Source organism: Grus americana, chromosome 9 (genome assembly GCF_028858705.1).
Source record: "Grus americana isolate bGruAme1 chromosome 9, bGruAme1.mat, whole genome shotgun sequence".
Lineage (NCBI taxonomy): Eukaryota > Metazoa > Chordata > Aves > Gruiformes > Gruidae > Grus > Grus americana.
In genome coordinates this window covers 28,873,257-28,892,804 of record NC_072860.1, presented here as the reverse complement: position 1 = coordinate 28,892,804, position 19,548 = coordinate 28,873,257, and the positions used below count along the sequence as shown (strand labels likewise).

The 19,548-nt window shown below is 48.0% G+C and overlaps 2 protein-coding genes across 16 annotated transcripts in view; one reads left to right on the top strand and one right to left on the bottom strand.

Annotated features, from left to right (window-relative positions):
* The window catches only part of MED12L (mediator complex subunit 12L), a 150,225-nt gene that overhangs the window by 46,674 nt on the left and 84,003 nt on the right, over positions 1-19,548 (top strand). The gene's annotated exons all lie outside the window — the stretch shown is intronic.
* Positions 1,754-19,184, bottom strand: P2RY14 (purinergic receptor P2Y14). 8 transcript variants are annotated; one of them, XM_054834642.1, is made up of 6 exons: positions 19,020-19,184; positions 14,233-15,372; positions 13,974-14,062; positions 10,824-11,114; positions 5,306-5,390; positions 1,754-3,800 (listed from the first exon to the last, which is right to left on the bottom strand). In XM_054834642.1, the coding sequence occupies exon 6, from the start codon at positions 3,780-3,782 to the stop codon at positions 2,769-2,771; it is 1,014 nt and encodes a 337-aa protein (XP_054690617.1). In that variant the 5' UTR covers positions 3,783-3,800; positions 5,306-5,390; positions 10,824-11,114; positions 13,974-14,062; positions 14,233-15,372; positions 19,020-19,184; the 3' UTR covers positions 1,754-2,768. The 8 variants fall into 8 exon arrangements, with proteins under 8 accessions (XP_054690617.1, XP_054690614.1, XP_054690618.1 ...); XM_054834639.1 differs by lacking the exon at positions 14,233-15,372; XM_054834643.1 differs by lacking the exons at positions 10,824-11,114; positions 14,233-15,372.

The following is a 19,548-nucleotide window of genomic DNA, read 5'->3' as shown; positions in this document are numbered from 1 at the left end:
GTGATGCGTAGTTTAAAATGCGAGACATTTATGGGCTTTAGAAGCAGATTTATGCCACTCTGGGTGGCATATCTCAGGGTTTTGAACAGCAGAGCAGCATCCCCTTAGAGAGGGATGACCGGGAACTCCACCAGGCTGGGGGCAAAGGCTGAAATGTGTGAGCACGGCAACATTTCTGTGCACACGTGTGCCTGACGTCTCTTGGCAGCCTGCGGTGCACGCTTGCCCTTCCCAGGGGCACCGTGCCTTTGCCAGAGGTACCAGGTCCAGCTGAATAACTTAGCTCCCCAAAGAACAAACAGACCAAACCCAGCTTCTTGCTCCTGCGGCGCGAAGGAGGGTGTCACGAGTAAGTCGGGAGGATGAGCTGCAGCTGGGGACCGGGTCGCCGTCTAGCGGGAGCCTCCTGTAGCTCTGGTTCCCCATAAGAATTTTAGGGACGTTCCTCCAGGTGGTAGGTTGACAAAGGCAGGAGCTGGTACTTGGTGTAAGCGTGAGACTTCTGGGTGTCGGAGGAGCTGGCTGGGTTTATCTGAGGCGTGATGTGCTGGGAAAGGTGTGAAAGAATTAGCCTACCCAGTGCAGAAAAAAATTTGGCCCCGTACCTTTCCAGCTCAAAGCAACCCAGAAGCTAGAAATTCAGTGTACCTCTTTCAAAAGTGTGTGTGTTGGTCAGTGTACTTTCCCCTGGGTGCCTTACGTAGATTTTTGTTGTTCTAATACCAGTCATCTGGTGGGGTGAGGAAAGAATTTTACAACACACATAATTTTTTCAAAGCTTGCAAAGTAATTCAAAAGTTATACAAATGTGTATTGTGGAAGTGTTTTCATCTCTGTATGCCACTGTGCTTTCACAGCCGCAATTATTTAGATTTACGTAGGCAAATACCAAGCCATGCCATGTAAGGAACTAAATGTTTTTGCCATAAATGATAAAAAGTCTCCCACAAAGCAACAGATTCCCCTGCAGACTCTTTCCCTTGCTTGGAGGGAAGAGCCTGCGGAGTCTCAGTTTGACAAGAGTCAGGGAGCTCTCAAAGAACCGTATAAATAATCTTTTATGTACTTTCTTTAAAAAACACAACCAAATGCAACTTTCTGCCGTAGCCCCTACACTGGGGGGCTGGTTGGGGCCGAGGATCCCCCAGCCCCTGCAGTCAGACGACCGCCCAGGCTCCGCGGGGTGCTGGGTGGGCTGGGACCGCTCTTCAGGCCAGCTGGAAATAAATGGGGTAAATACGCTGCGCAAAGGTGTGTTTGAACCCGGCGGGCAGGTCCTTTCCTCGAAATACAATCCGGTGTGGTGGGAGAATACTGTTAGTGTAGACCGGCGTCTCCGGCCAAGAGAAGTTACCTATGCCTTGGAGAAGGTTCAAAGACCAGATGTTTAAAAATCTTTCACCCTGAGAGATTATCTGTTAGGACTGAAATGAAACACAGTGGCAGAAAGGTGAAGCACATGTTATTTCTGTTCCCGTATCATCTTTAAGTAAAATGAAAGCATTCAGCTTCCAGAGCCATTGCCTGAGAGCTTTTGTGGGTACTTTATGCACTAGTGTGTTTTTCCTGTACAATGATAAAATCAATCAAAAAAAAAAAAAAAAGGCTGCACTGAAAAATACAGTTAAAAAAGAGATTATATAGAGAAGGTTGGTGGCTTTCAGCTATTACCTTTGTACAGAGAGAAATCATCGTGCCAGAAGCATAGGAAAACCAACAAATCATTCTGTCTGGATTTCAATATACCCCAGAGTTTCCAGGCAGCTGTACCTGTGTGCTTTCAGACAGCTCCTTGAGTGTTCTTACCTCCTCCTGCAGCTGCAGACAGGGAGTTGCTAAAATCTCAGTCAGGTTGGGTTGAGCATTTTTGGCAGACACCATGTTATTTCAGAAAAGTCCCGAGGAATGCGGTGCAGTGTAACTGTGCTATTTAGTTTATAGAAGGATCCCCTTTAAACACTTGCTTAAATTGAGCATCACATTTTATAGAAGTACTCTGACTCATGTCTAAGGGTGACAAATAATCATGTTTAATTCTTAATTTTATAGAATATTTCCCTTAAATCATATACATATATTAAGAAATATATATAAATTTTACCAAGAGTTTTTCAGGCTCCCTGCTGATCTTTGAGGATTTGATTTGTATTTTCTTTTCTTTTTTTAATCTTTTTTTTTTTTTTCCCCTAGTTGTTGGAATAGAGTCCTTCCTTAAGCTGCATATTGCCTTCAATGCTTTGCTCTCTGAGCTGGTAGATACGTGAGTGCACTTCCCCTCAGGATCTCCGTCCTCTTTGGGGCTGGCGGAGTCAGAGACTTGTGCTGAACTTGATCGTTCCGCTTCTGCGGGGTCAGCTCCCGCCGAGGCAGATCAGTCGATCCCCGGCCCTTCGCGCTGGTGTGCTGACCGTCGCGGGTGCCGTGCCCGGCTTCCCGAGAAACACGGCAGTTCAGTTTGGGTTTTGGGTCTGCTGGATAATGCTTCGGGAGAGCCCTGGCCTGCAGCTCCAGAACGTGCTGTTCCAGTCATTGCTCGCGCTCTTTTTGAGATAGGTCGTATCACACCACGGTGCAATCATAGCATCAGCTGAAATAGCACGGAGTAAATGTCTTGGCAACATGCAAGAACGTCTTTATGCAGAGAAACGCCCCTCGGTATTTTATGCTGAAACCTTGTTTCTGTTTCATTGCTGGTTCTTGTCTGTTCAGTTTGGGGCTTGAGTTCTCGATCGACTTTCTGAAATGTGCATTATTGTACAGACCCGAGCCTACAGTATGTTTATACTTTCCCGAAGTGTATTTGATCTTCTGGATTTAGAAATTTCAACCTCACTTGAAGTTTTCAGCTTGAGATGCAGTTTTTCATACAGCTTTTCTTTAAAGGGGAGGCAGAGGAAAAAATAAATAATGGGATCGAGGCACACATTTGCAGCAGACAGTACAAGAGTAAACTCCTTTGCATAGAAGAGAGTTTTTTTTGACTGGCAGTCGAATTGTGAGCTAGTTTGACTTAGAGTGTATGGTATCCTGCAGATGTGATAGGGCACAAAGCAAATGACAAATACAAACATGATACTGAATATATTACGGCTGGTTTTTCTCTTGGTCGCATCTGAGTTCCTTCTGAATTTTTTGTAAGAGCTATATATTTTTTTTGATATAGAAGTGTAAAAAATGATTAGCAGAAGAAAAACAACCCAGAATATCCCTGTGCAGATATAACTTGACGCCTTATGCCACTGTTTGCCAAGCTCGCTTTTAAGACCTATACACTTTCTGGAATAATTTTCTTTAGTGATTTCATTAGTTAAGATCATATTTGGAAATGATATAAGCATTAACAATAACCATATGATTATAGAGACCACCTTACTGTAGTTAACCGTGTGAACAAAGGAGGTGAATAAAGGCTTTACAATTTTGTAGTATCTGTCAAAACCTATGAGGCCAAAAAATGTTATCCCGATATACATGTTTGTATAAAAAACAACAGCAGAGTATCTGCACACAAACATGTTGAGCTGTGGAGGTGCAATTTCTGAATCGGCCAGAATTTTGAAAGGAAACGTTAAGCTCATTAGGAGGTCGGCAGCGACGATGTTTTTGAGATAGACAATAAAACTCTTTGTGCTGGAAACGTACAGAAAGACCCATGCTGCCATGCCGTTCAGCGAGAGTCCTACTATGAAAATGAAACAGTAGACCACGGGAATGACTGTCTTGGTTATTACTGTGCTGTGACTGCAGTTGTTTCCCGAGGAGTTTGTGCTGGAGTTGAACATCTTACAATATCTTTATTCCTAGAAGCAGAGAAAGATTATCTCAGTAAGATAAAATGGTGATATGCTTTCCATTAATCAGTAGAAGATTTCTACTCTTACTTCAACATAAACTTGGCACACTTCTCAGAAATCACCACATCATTTCCAGCAGGGATGCACAGTAAGTGTTTTCCAAGTGGTGGCATCTCAGTTTTCGATGATGTTCAAGGGCGTACTGCTGTTCTGAACAGGGAATCCGTTTGCCTCTCCGTTTGACTTTAATCCGTGGTCTCCAAGCCCTGTGCTGCCCCTTTCCTGTGGGTGTGAGCCCATGTGCTGCAAACTGGGAGGGGTCTGAGGCACAGTGATTTAGTGACTCTCAGTCCAGCTCACTGACTCGTAAGGCCCAGTACGTATTTTTAGCACTGGTTTACCAGGAAGCATGTGAGGCATATGAATATTCCTTGTACAAGTGTTCTGTTTTGTATACAAGCATAGAAAACACTCAGCTGTTAGTCAGGCGTGGAAATATCTGGTGTATGCCAATATTTTCTAATGTTCACTTGAAAGAAAGCCTTATGTGCAGCTAGCACAGTTTGCTTTAAACTTTTAGCAGCACGACATAGAGGAGTGTGTCTGTTCGCATAACGCAGAAGCTAGGCTGTCCTCTCAAGTCATTCAGATTTAAATTTTAGAGGATCTCCAAGAAGAAATCACATCTGCTGTCTGCTTTTCTTTGACAGAATGTTTACGGGGGTGGATTATCCTCTGTGGGGAGGGCAGAACAGATATAGATAAAATGCTGCTGTATTTGGCAAATGAAAACCTAGGCAGCTGGAAAACTCATGCCATGGAGCTGGGAAAAAAAAAACCACTCCGTCTTTTAGAAAATAAAGAATTTCCTTATTGCCACAATTCAGAGTCGGTGGCTGATGTCTCCGTGTAGCAGATTGGAACCTGAACGCAACCTTGCAATAACTAGAAATGGAAATGCTTTTAAATAGGTAAAATTGTTTCCTTTGGTATATTGTTTTTGGTATCTCTCTTGCAGACACTGTAAAGGCTGACCAGCGTAGGCGCTGTTCTGGAACTGGCATGGATACGTGGAGCAATGGAGCAGGCGTTACCCGTGTTCACACCCAAAGCCTGCAGTTAAGCTCTTCCTGGGAGTTCTCCTGTAAGACCGCCTGCCATCCTATCTCCATGTTTAAGCTCTAGTCACCAAGGCATTTGTTTTTGTTTGGCTGGGTTTTAAAGGAAAAAGGTGGTGTGGAGGGCGGGTGTTATAACTACCATGTGCATAGGTGTGTTAGGATTGGGAGGTGATAATGGGCAAGGTTTGGGGTGATGTTGCTATAACTACAAGGATCTCCACTTTCCCTCTGTATCTTTCAACCATCCACTCAGACAACTGGAAAGCACCAGTAACGACTGGCATTTTTAATTAAGATGGTAACACGCTGTATTTGAAAACTGTTCTCTTCCCACCGCCAAAGTCCAAGCTAGGCTGTGTAAATATTTCAGTATCAATGGCTTGCCCTTACCTTTCTTGACTGCTTGGTGCTTTCTGTTAAGGGTCTAGAGCGCCTTCCATTCTCAGGCACAGGGCCTCTTCTCTTGCCGGGAGACCTATGTGAGAGACAGGAAAATGCGGTTGTTAGAGTTGTGTACCATAACACAGGACAGCGTAACTCTGCGGTGCTGAGGGGTTCCTGCAGCGCAGTGCCTGTTGAGATCGTCTAATGACCGGTACTGCAGACAAGTCTTCAGATCTTTCTGCAGGGCTTCAAAATTGGTTAGGGACAGAGTCACAGAGCAGCCGTGTTCAACTTGGAGCCCATCGCTGCATGAGTAAGGCTAGAGGCTTTTGTGTCCCCCCTGCCGTCCATTGCATCATTTCTGTTCGTGGTCAATTTTACCTGCTCTTTTGGTCGCTCAGTCACACGCTCGGCCCTTTCCCAATGGCCTTGTCCCTACTGCTCCGAGTAATTGAGCACTGATAGCGACCGCTGTCCCCTTGCTAGGCTGTTCCCTCCATCGGTCGTGGGTCGTGGTGTGGATCCTGTGGAGTTTGGGTGATGTGGTACCACGAGGTCTATCTCCTGTGCTCTGGTAAAAAATACTTCTGGCAGAGGGGCCTTCGTGCAGCTGCCTGGTGCTTCTGGATCCTCATAAGCACAGCCACCGCCATGGCTGTGCTCCTCTGCCCTTCGGGGACTGCAGAGATGGGCCGCGTGTGGCGGGTGGGAGGCATGCTTCCACTTTAGAGAGGAGCTGCCCTTTCATGCTTGTTCTGGTTGTGTTCTTGTTCAAGCTGCCCTTAATCCTTCATAACGAGAACATCCTTTTCTCTCGTGCGAATGTGCAGTGGCTCCACCAAGTGATACGCGCTTGCAATGAGCATAGATACTCGCCTCTCGTTCCACGTTGGGGCTCATGGGGAGACTGAGTACTCCTCATTTGATGTTAATTGGTGGGTCGATTTAGGACCTTTTTGTCCAAATACTACTTGAGGTGATGACTAAGCTTAAGGATTCTTCTCCCCCCCCCCATTCTTAAAACATTGCTGCTTTTTTTGCTGCTGTTTGTGGGCATGTGTTGGAGGGTAGGTATTAGCACCCAGCAATTTGGGATTTGTGTGTGAGAATAGCCTTTCATACTTGAGCAGTGTTTCATCTTCAAATGCTTGGTCTAGCATAAAGTATATTTATTCTGTGTAATTAATACCAACTAGTTGTGCAAAACTAGCAAACTTGATTCACCAAATTAACAAAGTTGATTTGGTTAAATATATATATTTATATATAAAATATATAAAAGTGTTGAACTTTCTGAGTCTGCAAATCATGTTTTCTTGGCAAAATACATAAAAGTAAAGTTACATGAACCATTAAAAATGCTTAGTTCCTTCTGTATTCAAACTCTTATGCTATCATTTGTAACCCTTCCAATATCATTAAGGCACTTTTTCTTCACTTCTGTAACTTGGCTGTCAAATTTCAAAGTTCATGGCTGCTTTACTGAAGAGCAGAATTATATTTACAAGTTTTCGAGTGTTTTTCCTTATCTTGAATATAATGAAGGTTCTGTAGTACTGACTGCACATTTTAGCTTTTTATGGAAGCTAATGCAGCTGCTTGATAAATATGCAATGCAATTACTGGGTCAGGACTTGCTGACAGCGGTCACTGTCCCCAGAAGTCTTTTTTGATCAGCAAAATGAAGTTTATCAGGGAAGAAGATAACACCAAATGTTATCTCCGGTGTTACGAGAAATCTAGAGAAAGAGGAAACGCAATGCACAAAACACAGCAATTGCGAATTGTGCTGAGTTGTGCTAAAAGAAGAATCTCTTTTTAAGATTTTTTTTTTTTCTAATGTGGTAGGAATATCGGTAGCGGTCTGCACTTGCAGCCCCAGCCATGCTGGTGCAATCCCGTGGGAAAGCAGCCCCCAGTCTGGATGTGCGTCCCTGGGCACTGCTGCTTGCCCCGCTCTCCCGTGCTCCCGTTCCGAGCAGGGCACGTGGGCGGCCGCTGGCTGGAAACCGTCAGGGCGGGCTGCTCTGCGTCTCCTTGGAGGCTTACAAGGGCGGACGTGCTCACTTGTTCGTTGGGAGCCGGACCAGCGGAGGGGAATAAAAGCAGGGCAGGCTAGCTTGACTAGCAGGCGGCGGGATCCTGTCTCTCCATCCTGCAGGTTGCTCTCTGGAGGCGCTCAGCCGGGCGTTCTGGGCGTCGGGGGGCTGTCCGAGGGACAGCCCTCTCCTCCGCTCACCTGGGCGTTTCTCAGCGGTGCGTGCCCAGGGCTGGCCTGCTCCCTTCCTGCATCTCCGCGGAGGTGCCTGGCCTGGCAGCCGGCAGGGTAGGTGTCATGGTGGAGATGTTCAGGCTTCACGGTTGTAAATGCTGGTCTCCTTTGGAAGGCGTTTTTTGCAGTGACACTGGAGATATGTTGGTACTTTTGACTTCTTGCAAGTTTGCCAAGAGACTAAGATTTCGTTATTTTTCTGTTCTTATTATAACATTTGTCATAAGGCAATGTCTGGATTTTAATACTTAAGAGAATAAAAGTATGCAAAATACACTATGTGCTATTTCAGGCCTTTAAAATGGCGTATTGGGTGGCAGTCGTGCTTGTCTGTCACAGATGCACGGAATGTAGTCGAGGAAGATGGGATGAATAGTCGGATTAGGATGACAGAAAATAAAAATAGCATTCCTGTCGCAGGAAGTAGTAAGCGAGTAACTGTAGGATGGCATCGTACGTGGGTAACTGTGGGGTGGCGTCGTACATGGTGGTGCTCAGTGCACGCTTCCTCCGGCGCGGCTCAGAGAAAAGGGGAATCGTAAGTGTGGCAGTGACGTCTAGGGGGTCTCGGTTCCTTGCTGCTGTGCCTTCCAGCTCTTACTTCAAGACCACTCACGTGTGGTGTGAGAGGACAGAGGACCAAGCGGGCCATGGTTCTTCTCGGGCTGCTGTGAGGTGTGGTGAGGGTAGTGTCCCCTGCGAAATTGGCTGAGAGAGGCCGTGTGTCCGCAAAGGTCCCTGCTGCTGCGTCCCCATGGGCAGCAGTAGCTGCCGCTGACCCAGCGAGCGCTGGTGACGCTGCCGTTATGTCCTGTCTGCAGCTACGGTTGGCAATGGGGGGAACAGAATAGAAAACAACTCTTTACATCTGAAGGGTACTTCTCACCTTGATCCAAAAAGGCAAAATTCAGGATATTCTGGGGAGGAGGTAGCAGTCAGTCACAGAGCGAGGTATTTCTTCATGCCGTGCTATTTCATTTGCAAACTCCTGACTTCCCGAACGCTGGATGGATCAAACGAAAAGCTGGCCTCAGAATGCTGTGCTTGGGGCTTTAAGGTCGCGTGCCAGTCCCGATGGTGCTGTTGGGCCTCGTGAACCGTCTGTCTTGTGTACCGTCTGCTTCTTTCCTCCTGCGCGCATCGCATCGCATCGCATGCCCAAGCCCTGCGCAGCTGCCCCTTCTGCCGTGTCCCCACTCAGCATTGCTGATGCCTGGGCAGGGACCGCTGCTCCCCAGTGACCTGGTAGGCAGGGACCCTGCGTCACCCAGGTGGGTGGCAGCACCCTGAGCCCCATCGCATCCGTCTGCAGCCCCTTGCAGTGGGCGGCAGCAGGTCCAGCCTGGATTGTCTCATCTTCCCCATCTCTTAACCGAAGGGAGCAGTTGACTTGCTCAGTTTGGAAGAAATTAGCTATATCATCTAACCTTTAAAATGTTATTTTAGCAGCAAACATGGAATAAAGCCGTGACATCTTTTGTGACATCTCTTTGTTGGGACTACGTTTACCCTGGCTGCCTGTTCTTTTGGTTGGTTGTATAATTCCTGGGGCGAGGGGGTGAAGATTTGAACTTCTTGGTATAACACAGACACTATTCATAAATCCTTATGAATTAATGATTGTATCTGTGTTTTTCATTCCTTATACTTGCAAAAACAATTCCCCAGCTTGCAAGTTCAGTGCATTACAAACATTTCCTGCCAGTGGTTGGGCTGAGAGGACTTCCAGGAACACCTGCAGAAGTATGCAGCATTGCAGTACAAAGTCCTGACTTGTTACGATTGTGCGTGATTCTCATTTCCAGTTGGATGTAAACCATCTGTTTCTAACCCCGATGCAGAGCTGAGTGCTGAGCTTTTATTCTCCTTGCTCCCTTCCTTCCTTCCTCTCCTGCCCATCTGCTCACCCTTCAAAAGAAGGTAATACCTTGCGAGCTGACATTTTGAGGGAACCCGGCGGTGAGGACATGACCGTGTTTGTCCCAGTTCAGCGCGGTGTACGGCACCGCCCTGGCGGGACGAGGGATGGGTGGGGGCCCGGCAGCCACACTGGGCTCTGCTGGGCCATGGGGTGGTCCGGCCGCGCTCAGCGCGTCGCCCTCCCGCGCGTCGCCCTGCCGAGGCCCCAAGCAGAGCTGAAGGAACAGACTTACCGCTGTTGGCACGGCAGGGGAAAGCGTGCCGCGCAGGTGGCACCGGTCGCCGCAGAGCGCGTTCCGCACCGACGGCATTCCCTAACAGGTTTTCCCGACCGAAGTTCCTACAGGCAGTGAGATCGTACGTGGTGGCTCCTTAGCGTGTATGATGAATTTCCGGTGTTCGGAAGGACAGACTGGCGAGGAGAGCCGAGAGGCACAAAGAGCCGCTGCAGATAAGGTTGTTTATTGCCCGTGGCGGCGGCAGGCTCCTTGGAGGGCGGCGCAAGCTCCTTTGGCTGCAGCGTGAGGACACCTCAAGGGCAGAATTTTACTTCTGTCTTGTAAAACCCACCAGTAATTGTTTCATTTCTTCTTACTGTCCCTGTACGACTTTTTGAAATCTGAAACTTAACAGCCTCATTTTCCTGAGAAGTTAAATTTTGCATTCTGTTTTTACTTCTGATTTTTAGACAAGAGTCTAAATTATTCTAAACCCACAACCTTTTAGCATTAAAAGATTAGAGCCTATGAGTATCCGTGCAAACCCTGATACTCACACTGAAACCGGGCAATGCTTTGAGCTGTTTGCGTGTAGGATCATTTTCAGATCTACCCCAAATATTCTGGTTTTTATTAATTAAGCCTCAGAGAAAACCCCACCGAGATCCTTCCTGTCTCCCATCAGTGATAGTATCTGAATTAGGGAGTAGTGAATGCAAGGGGAATAGCTGGGACTGGGGTATTAGGAACGGTCAGTTTACGATTTGATGTTACAGGATTAAACAGGCCAGCTTTTAGAAGCAACTGTACTGTCAAATTTGGACTTATTCTAGTAGGAGTATGTCAATAAAACATTTTAATGATTAGTAGTTTTATTGTCCTAAAACTGGGTATTTAAAAGTAGTAAAATGTGGGTCAAATAAAAAAAAAAGTTCCCTTTAATGTTCTGGTTTAATGGTAATTTGTCTTTTAAATATTTGATTTTTATTTCTATTTTCTGATGTTTTAAACTGTGGGGTTTATATAGTTACATTTCCTCAGTCATAAATTAAAACAAAAGTAGTTGCTTAAGAAAAATACCTCTTGCGAAGACAGAATAGAGAGCACTCCTCACCTGTAGGTCCGCAGTCCTTGGCGGCGTAGCTCGAGGCTGTTCCCGTCCCAGGCGAAGAGGTGTGGGAGTTTGTCTGCCGTGGGGTTCGCTGTTTGTTTACAGTTAGGGCTGCTCGCTTGTGTTCCAAGTCATTTATTTGCGGCTAGAATAACGCGTGGATGATTTCCTGTTCGCTTTATTTGTCGGTGAACCCCTCCCAAAGTATAGTGGCAGTTTCTTAAAAATGAAAAGCGACTGTTTGAGAGCGTTGGTAACGTACAGAACCACGTAATGAAATGCAGAGCCTTTCACCTGGAAAGAAGTAGAAGATCGCATGTGTGGTCCCTCGTCAGCTCTGAAAGAGACTTGCAGAGTAAGCCCTTTACAACCGCCGTTCAGTATAAACCCCGTAAAGGCTGCGTGAGCCGCAGCAGCAGATCCCTCGCTCGCGGGCTGGAGCGCAGCCTGCCCTCTGCTCTGCTTTACCCGCTGGCGCCGTCGCAGCTGGACGGGCTTCAGTTCTTCAAGGGAGCGCTTTGCAGCGTTATCTTCGCTGACTGCTTCGGTGGGGACGGCGGTGCAGAGCGTGCTGTATCTCTGCAGGCTGACGGCTGAAGAGCTGGTGAGTCGTCCCTTGCTGCTTGGCCAAATGTGGTCGAGATGTCTAGCCCTGCAGATGGCCAGTGCTATTTTCGTGTACTTACACGTACTTCTGTGAAGATCAGCGTTGAACTGGTTTCAAGAAAGACGCGTTTGTGCGGTTGGCAAAGCAGTAAGCGATCTTACGGGCTGGTGTTTTCTTAAACTGTTCCCAGGCCTAGCTGCGACCTTTTCTCTGAAGCTTGCTGCTCTGATAGCTTCTCCTTTGCTAATGGGAGTGTTCTGAGCTGGAGCGCACGGGGTTACACCGGGGTTGCTCAGGGCGTGCTCAAAGGCTGAGAGATGGATTCCTGGGATAAGTGATGAATCTTTGCTGTATGGCTTTTTTCTCTCTTTCCCTTTTTTTCATGACCTGTCCCCCTCCCGTCCTGTTTTTCCCATACATTTACTGGGAGGCTTTGAAATCAAGCACAAAATTAGTGGAAATGTATGGCAATGGAAAAGCCAATATCTTTTCTGTGAATCTGGGAAAATCATAGAATCATAGAATGGTTTGGGCTGGAAGGGACCTTAAAGATCATCTAGTTCCAACCCCCCAAATAGTATATTCTGAGAGAGATCTAAGGTTTGGAGAGAGAGAGGTTTATATGTTTGTTTAAAAAAAAATGAAATAGGTAAGTTGTGTATGTTAGTGTTGTTAAACATTTAGTACATGACTTGAGCTCTGCTTTACAGTGTGTATTAAATGCACAATTTCCTCATGGACTTTCTTTCTGTGAGTGTTTATCACCTTACAAGAAGGGGCCCAAAGGCACGGACAAACGAACGTACCTTCTGCTAATGCATTGCTGCTGTGTACGCGTCCCTTCCTCGGAGCCCGCGCGCGTTAACCTGAACCTGTGGTCCCTTCCTGCCCCAGATTTCAGTGAACCTCTCTTGGTGAAATCAGGGGGTATCGTCAGAGACAAAATTGCCTTTACATGATTGTGCGTACTCTCTTATTTCTGAGACTCCTACGTCAAAGCCATAATGGTCAATCATTTATTGCTTTTGGGTGGTGAGTTTGGATGTTCGTTTCATTGACAGTTTTTACCCTGCCTTATACTCCGTGTTGGCGGCAGTGTGAGCATTCAGCCTTTCTGAGAATCTGAATCCGAGCTCGCCGGGTCTGGAGGCAGGTGCTGTGACGTCAAAGTGTGGTTTCAGTTACTCTCGTGTGTCAGAGGCAGGGGCAGGCTCCGGTCCCCCCTCAGCTGCCTGGCACCAGCTCCTTCCTCTTCATGCAGCCTCCTCGAGCTGCGGCAGCTCCTGCGGGGATCCTGCTGGTAACAGCCTGCTTTGCTGCTGTGGGTCCCTGGGCCGTAGCTTTGGGATTCACGTCCTGTGGACTTTGTGTCACTGCTTGTGTGGTCAGGCTTCAGTTTCAAGCCAAGTGAACTGCTGTTGCTGGGACGTGTTCCCTTACCAAGGCTCAAGGCGTTGGTGGGGGTTTCAGGCAGGGCAGGGGGCCCCGGAGAAGCTTGTTCCTTCTGTTCAGCTTGAGGTATTATTTTACCTGAAGCACGTTTCGGGAAAGTATGGATTCTGTTTCCTTTCTCATTCTTGTTCCAAATGTGGAAATCGGCTAGAGAGGAATCACGCCTCTGAGCTGGGTGCCCAGTTTCACACTGAGACATGAGCTGGTGGCAGCACCAGTGATTTCATCTTTGCAGCTGGTCCGCAGTCCCGTGGCAGCGGACTTGGGCTTTGTGCAGACTTGGAGGTAGCCCAGGCCATCAGCTGTGTGACGGGAAGGCGGCTCTCCCGGAGGAAGCGCTGCCGTTCCCAGCCCACGCTCCGGCGGGTGTCCCGCTCCGCTCCTGCAGGGCACGGGTGCCACCGGCTCCTCGAGAGAGTGCGCCGCCAGAAGCCGGTGCGGCGGGCTGTCCGCGTCGGCATCTCCCGGCCGATCCGAGCCATGAGGCCTGTTCCCTGGGAGCAGCGGGCTGCACTGCGGGGCGAGGAGGCCTGACGAAGGGCAAGCCTGCCCGCTCGCCTCTCCTCTGCTGACCTGCTGCCGCCGGGGCAGGGCCAGGCAGGACGATGCACGAGGCTTCGGTGCTGCTCCCCGGAGGGCACCCAGTCAGACAAACCTTCCGCCTCTCTCTGTCCACCCTACTGTCATTTTTTGAAGCAAGGACGAGAGGAGTGGGCCAGATAAGGCTGTGGCTGATCACAAGTGCTTTAAAAGCCTCTGGCCCTCTGAGACAGAGTTTGTAATTCATTCTATAAAAACTCTTTCTTTGGGGTTTTTTTTTGTTTGTTTTTCCTCTCCCCAGAAGCAGCAGCAGAAGCCTCAGTATCCTTTTTGGGACCAAGGTCAACTTTCAGAGTCTGACCCATAACAAACTTTTTCCAATAGCTTCCTTATCTAAGCCTAAAATTAAAATAAGCAATGTTCCGTTTGTGTCCAGATGAGATCCTTGCAAAAGAGGAAGAAAAGCGCAGTCTGCCAAGACAAGTGAGTTTGAAAGAGAAGCGTAAAATAAAGGATAAGAGGAACTTCTTGGCAAAGCAAAGTTGTCCACCAACCTCAATTAAATCTCTCCCTCCCAAGGGCGGTTCTCACTTTATGCGCAGCACCCCAGACTTTCTGGTGAAGGGGGCCGTGGTTCAGAGACCTAGCAAAAGGGAAAATTTGAGCAGTAAGAAAATAGCTTAAACATTCACGAGTTATTCCCATTATTTCAAGTGATTGAGTGTTTATCAAAAAGCTGAATGAATTTTTTGCTGATTTGTCAGAAAATCAGGACTTGAGCCTGCAACCAACAATTTGGATCAGACTACCCACCTTTGTGCGACAGAAATAGTTGTTCTACGGGCTCGTACAGCAAACTTGTCACTGAAGGACTGGGCTCCGGTAGAGTAAAACTCCACGCAACAAAACTAAGATTCTCGTTTGAAGTCTGAGCACCTCAAAGCAAACTGGCAGTGCAGCCAGAGCACGGCCCGGGCTGGCAGCCAGCTTCTGCAGGTTTCCTTCAGCTTTAATTACCAACGCAGAATGGGAAGCTTTTTTCTACTTCCTTCTGCACGCCCTCCCGCTGGCCAGTTTCCAGAGGCACCAGCGTGCAGGCTGCTTTTACCCTCTGGTGCTTCTTGGAAGGAAGCTGAGGAGGTGGTTACAGAGCAGTTCTGAGAAGACAGCAGGATTTCCAAGGGATGCTGCGAGTCTGTTGTCCTGACAGGCTTGTTGCAAAGGGGTCGAAGGTGTTACGCTGCGGCGGTCCCTTTTGTTTTGCGGGCAAAGTGGGGAGGAAGCGCTGTTGTTTAGTAGGTGATTTCTACCCCCAAAGTGGCCCAAAACCACCGACGTCCTTTCCATCGGCACCGTGTTAGACCTGAAGGTAGTGATGTGGCGTGGAAGTGGGACTCCTGCCAGAAGGATTGCTTGGTTTTCGGCAGAGGGCTCTTCCACGGGAGCGCGCCCAAGGGCCTGGTAGTGTTACCTGTACGGGTGTGGGAGCGGATGGCTCTTCTGCCACGTCTGCGTTACCGTGTCAGAGCGTCTCAGGCTCGCTGCCGCGTGATGCCCTGCTCCCGGGTACGGAACGCTTGAGCTAGAGCTAGCTCTTTTCTACAGTGCAGAGCAGTTGCTCTTTTATGTTTTTCTGAAGCATAATGTTCCTCCTTGGGCTGGTTAGCTGATGTAGAGCCCAGTCGTAGGCCTCCATCCCCGAATGACTCAGTCACTTGTTATTTTTAGATCTCTAAAGCGGACCTCTCGTAGCTAACTGAGGTGGATGTGAGCCCAGGCAGGTGATCTGGAGTGCCGCTGAACGTGCGGTGCTCCTGCCTCGGGGAAGGCAGGGCTCAGTCCCCACCAGCCCGTCCTGCTGCGGGTGAGCTCCCTGGTTCCGCAGAGCGGGAACTGCCCTTCTCCTCTGCGTGGTCCTGTCCCAGGGCTGGTTTTCTGCACTGTCTCGCTGCTCTGGTTAGAGGGAGAAATGCATCACGCTTACCTCTTCATCTGAGTATGAGAGAAATGATCTTGGTTTTCTCTGGGATGCTGTTGGTGAATAAATACTCCTCAAGGTAACAACCAAGTGACCGTTAGGGAACAGACACATTTGAGTTCTGTACATAGTTGCCTATCGTCTTTCCTTTCTGATGGAAACAGCTACGGAAACTTTCAGTCACGGGATTCTGTTGTCCTTTTATTATAAATAAGAACAGTAAACTTCCTCCGTGATTTGCCTGCAAATTTCCTTTTTTAGAGTCATAAAATCCACAGACCCAGACGCTGTGCTCTGCAGCATCTTAATTGGAAAGTCCATGAAATTATCTGTTGGCACTCAGCTGTGGTATGTTAAATATCTTGTGCCATCAGGAGATTCGCCTGTTAGGTTTACGCTTTAATTTTCTTTTCTAACTGCCGGTTTCCTGGAAATGTCACATCTGGCACTCCTCTCAGCAGCGCAGTGCATCTTCCCACCATCTGCCCTACCTCGCTGATTAACTGATCCTGTGAGCTTCTGGCTGGTGCTGAGGGCGTGTGTCTGACTCTTCCGAGAAGGGTGTTCTTCATGGAGAAAATCTTCTCGATTTTTTTTTTTTTTTTTTTTTTTTTTTTTGTGTGGTAGACTGTTAGTCTCTGGTCTTGCAGCAGGTAGGAGCGTAGGTACATGTTAAATCCCTGCCGCCGTATCAAGACCAGGCTCTGGGACTGTGAGGCTGTAAATGGGAACTGCTTCAAAGATTTGCCAATTCTGGGTGTACTAAAGCAGTAAGTCTTGTGCAGTTGTCATCTCCAGTTATGGGTTTTGTCATCAGTCATGAGGTGTTCATTTGTCATAAGGACAGAACTTGTGTTTTAGTTACTTTCGGCTCTTAATGACAGCACGTGGATGGAGCGTGACCGTAGCACACACCGATGCCAAGGCAGGCAGAGCTGAAGCAGAGCGCTGCACTTGATCTCCAACGCGAGGCAAATTGTAGGACAGTTTTGATTGCGTGCGTGTTGCGTGTTTGGGTTTTGATTGCAAATTTATTATTCCCTATTTGAAAGGCTGGATTTGAATTGAGAGTCTGACTCAAAGTTCCAGCTTGCCTAAAAGGGGTTCTCCGTGCTTTCTAACACTCACTTCCTGTCCTGGGGTCTTGTGTCAAACCATGCGCTGCTCTCGTGCGGCCCAGAAATGGGGCTTTGATGTTGTAAAGTAGATAGCTTAGTTTGGATCATAGTTGTTTGGATCCCACCCCCCCCAAGAAAAACCAGAGATTGCTTTGAAACAGAAAGTGAGGCATCTTGTTCTCGTCAACCCTGACAACATTAAAGGCAAGCCATCTTGTGTAACGTGCATATGGCAGGGCTGGCTGTGACCGCTCGGCTGGGCGCAAAGATCCATCCGGCCACAAGTGCATTGTGAACGACTGCTGCCTCTCCGTATTTTTCAACCTCGCGTCATGACGTTCTGGAAGTGAGCACTGGTGGGTTGGATGTTGGGTGGGTGAATGTTTAATCAGCTGTCGTTTTGGCCTGACTTCATTTCTCTGAAGAAAACAATACTGGCACCCTATTTATGGCTACTGTAGAGTATTACGTGAACCATTTATCCTGAGTAACTGGGAATAACAAAGTAAGCAGATTGATACTGCAGTTGATTTCCAGCAGTTGCATTAATGGGGGTCCAGGTTTGCTTTGGGAGGGTTGATTGGCTTTTTGGTGACATGGTGAACACCAGAGCCAGATGCTCCAGGGAGCGTCGCGCGCCCGTGCTCTGCTCGGGCAGGCTTCGTGTCAATCCGTAGTTGCTGTTTCTAGTCCTGTGACTTTTCAGAGCACTCACTTAGTGAGATGTTTTTGGAACAATTTTTGTTTGGCTGTACTTATGCAATGGGATTGCATCCCCAGAATGAGAGTATGGAGTTGTTGTTAAACGCAGTCTGCCTTTGAATGGAATCTTAAATTCATTCTTTCTAGAGGGGAGATTTCTTTGGGTTGAAGTCCAGAGTTGCCATTTAGTTCTTGCAAAGTCAAGGGTTGTTTTCTGTGCATTGCAAAATTTTTCTGGGGAGTTGAACCCCAAGTATTTTAAAATAAATTCAGTGGGATATTCGGATGGGCAGTGTGACCCTGCTGCTCAGGCTTGCAGTTTAATGTTGTAACTCACTGACTTTGTTGCCCAGAAGGAAATAAAGATAACCGTGTCTGCGTTGTGGGTTTCTGGTGAATGCGCATTCGCCCCTCCCTGACTAGCCCCCCGCCTATGCTGAGCATGACGTCATATGGTATGGAATATCCCTTGGCTAGTTTGGGTCACCCGTCCTGGCTGTCCCCCTCCCGACTCCTTGTGCACCCCAGCCGTCCCGCTGGCAGGGCCGTGCGAGAAGCAGCAAAGGCCTTGGCTCTGTGTAAGCACTGCTCAGCAGCAACAGCTCCACAGAGCAAAACTTTCTCTGGATTATCAACGCTGCTTCCAGCACAGATCCAAACCATAGCCCCATACTAGTTACTGTGAAGAAAATGAACCCTCTCAGCTGAAACCAGGACATGGGTGAGAACACAGTTTTGTAGGTGTGTGTAATGTATTGAGGTGAAGGAGGAAAAGCTTAAAAACAAACCTCAAAATGTGCCTTTTCGTGTTAAATGTTCCAAGCTGCTCCAGTGGTTTTAAATAGTCATCCTGTGTTCAGTCTGGTTAGTGACATCTCCTTTTCCCTCTCACTTCCCTTTTATCTGTTGTGTTACTTTTCCATTTTGTTTATTGTTCACAGCGATGACTGTCACGGTACTTGAAACACAATACACACTAAACAAAAGGCTTCACGTATTATCAAGTTTGTTACTGCATTTGAACGGAGTGTTTCCACGGTATAGTTCTAGCAGAGTGTTGGCAGTGGCCAATATCAAACGGGTGAGTAGTTTTATACAGATGTAGTGGTAAACCAGACATACGTGTTTGATATGCTCACATGCTGTCTTTGTCCAAAATCTAGTCTCTCGATCATTTAAAGCTTGATAATATTCTGACAGAAACATAAAATTGCTGAACTAACTCAAACCAATATACTAATTAATTCAGAAATCGTTTTTTATGGTGGTTAGGAGTCATCGCTTAGGAAGAAGAGAATAAAAAGGCAGGCAGTTAGAGAGGTGCCCGCTGTGTGCTGCTCTCACTGTAAAGCCCTCGCTGGTTTATAGACATCCAGGGCTCCAGGCTGTGCGCGGAACCAGGATGTTTTGCCTCCCCGACATATGTAAACAAGATCCTGGATATATCTTTTTGCAAAACTTGTTACCTCCTTCAACAGGAAAGGGGAAAACACAAAATGAAACAAGCCAGTGCTAATATGCATACCTTAAAAATGGATTATAATGCAAGTAGTTACCAAGACTTCAGTTGGGGGGGGAATTTTAATTTAAAGCAATACATGATGCAGATACAGAATCTCAGACTGGTTTGGGTGGGAAGGGACCTGAAAGCCCACCCAGTGCCACCCCTGCCATGGGCAGGGACACCCTCCACTAGCCCAGCTTGCCCAAAGCCCCATCCAGCCTGGCCTTGAACACTGCCAGGGATAAGCCCAGGTTAGAGGATGATCTTTCCCGTTTAGCTGATCTTGGGAAGGACATACCTGGTGTGCTCGGAGCAGCTGCTTCTCTCCCGTGGTCAGGCTGGAGGCTGTGCCAGCAGTGGTCCTCGGTGCTGCTCCCGTGTAGAGAACTGCAGCGAGCTCTGGCCACCGCAGAGTTTTTGAGCAATAAAAGCAGAACACCACTTGCGAGGGGACCAGAAGTGAAGCGTCACTGGCCTTCCTCTCTGAAGGTCACGAGTAGCCAGCGTATATTGGAAAAGGAAATAATTTCTAAGCAGGCAAGGTCATAGAACCCCAGCCTGGTTTGGGTTGAAGGGACCTCCCAGCCCACCCAGTGCCACCCCTGCCATGGGCAGGGACACCCTCCACTAGCCCAGGTTGCCCAAAGCCCCATCCAACCTGGCCTTGAACACTGCCAGGGAGCCAGGGGCAGCCACAGCTTCTCTGGGCACCCTGTGCCAGGGCCTCAGCACCCTCACAGGGAAGGATTTCTGCCTCACATCCCATCTCCATCTCCCCTCCTGCAGCTTCAGGCCATGCCCCTTGGCCTGTCACTCCCTGCCCTTGG

Excerpts from the sequence above, each read along its gene's own strand:
- P2RY14 (XM_054834642.1), bottom strand. The coding sequence starts at position 3,782 with ATGTTCAACTCCAGCACAAACTCCTCGGGAAACAACTGCAGTCACAGC.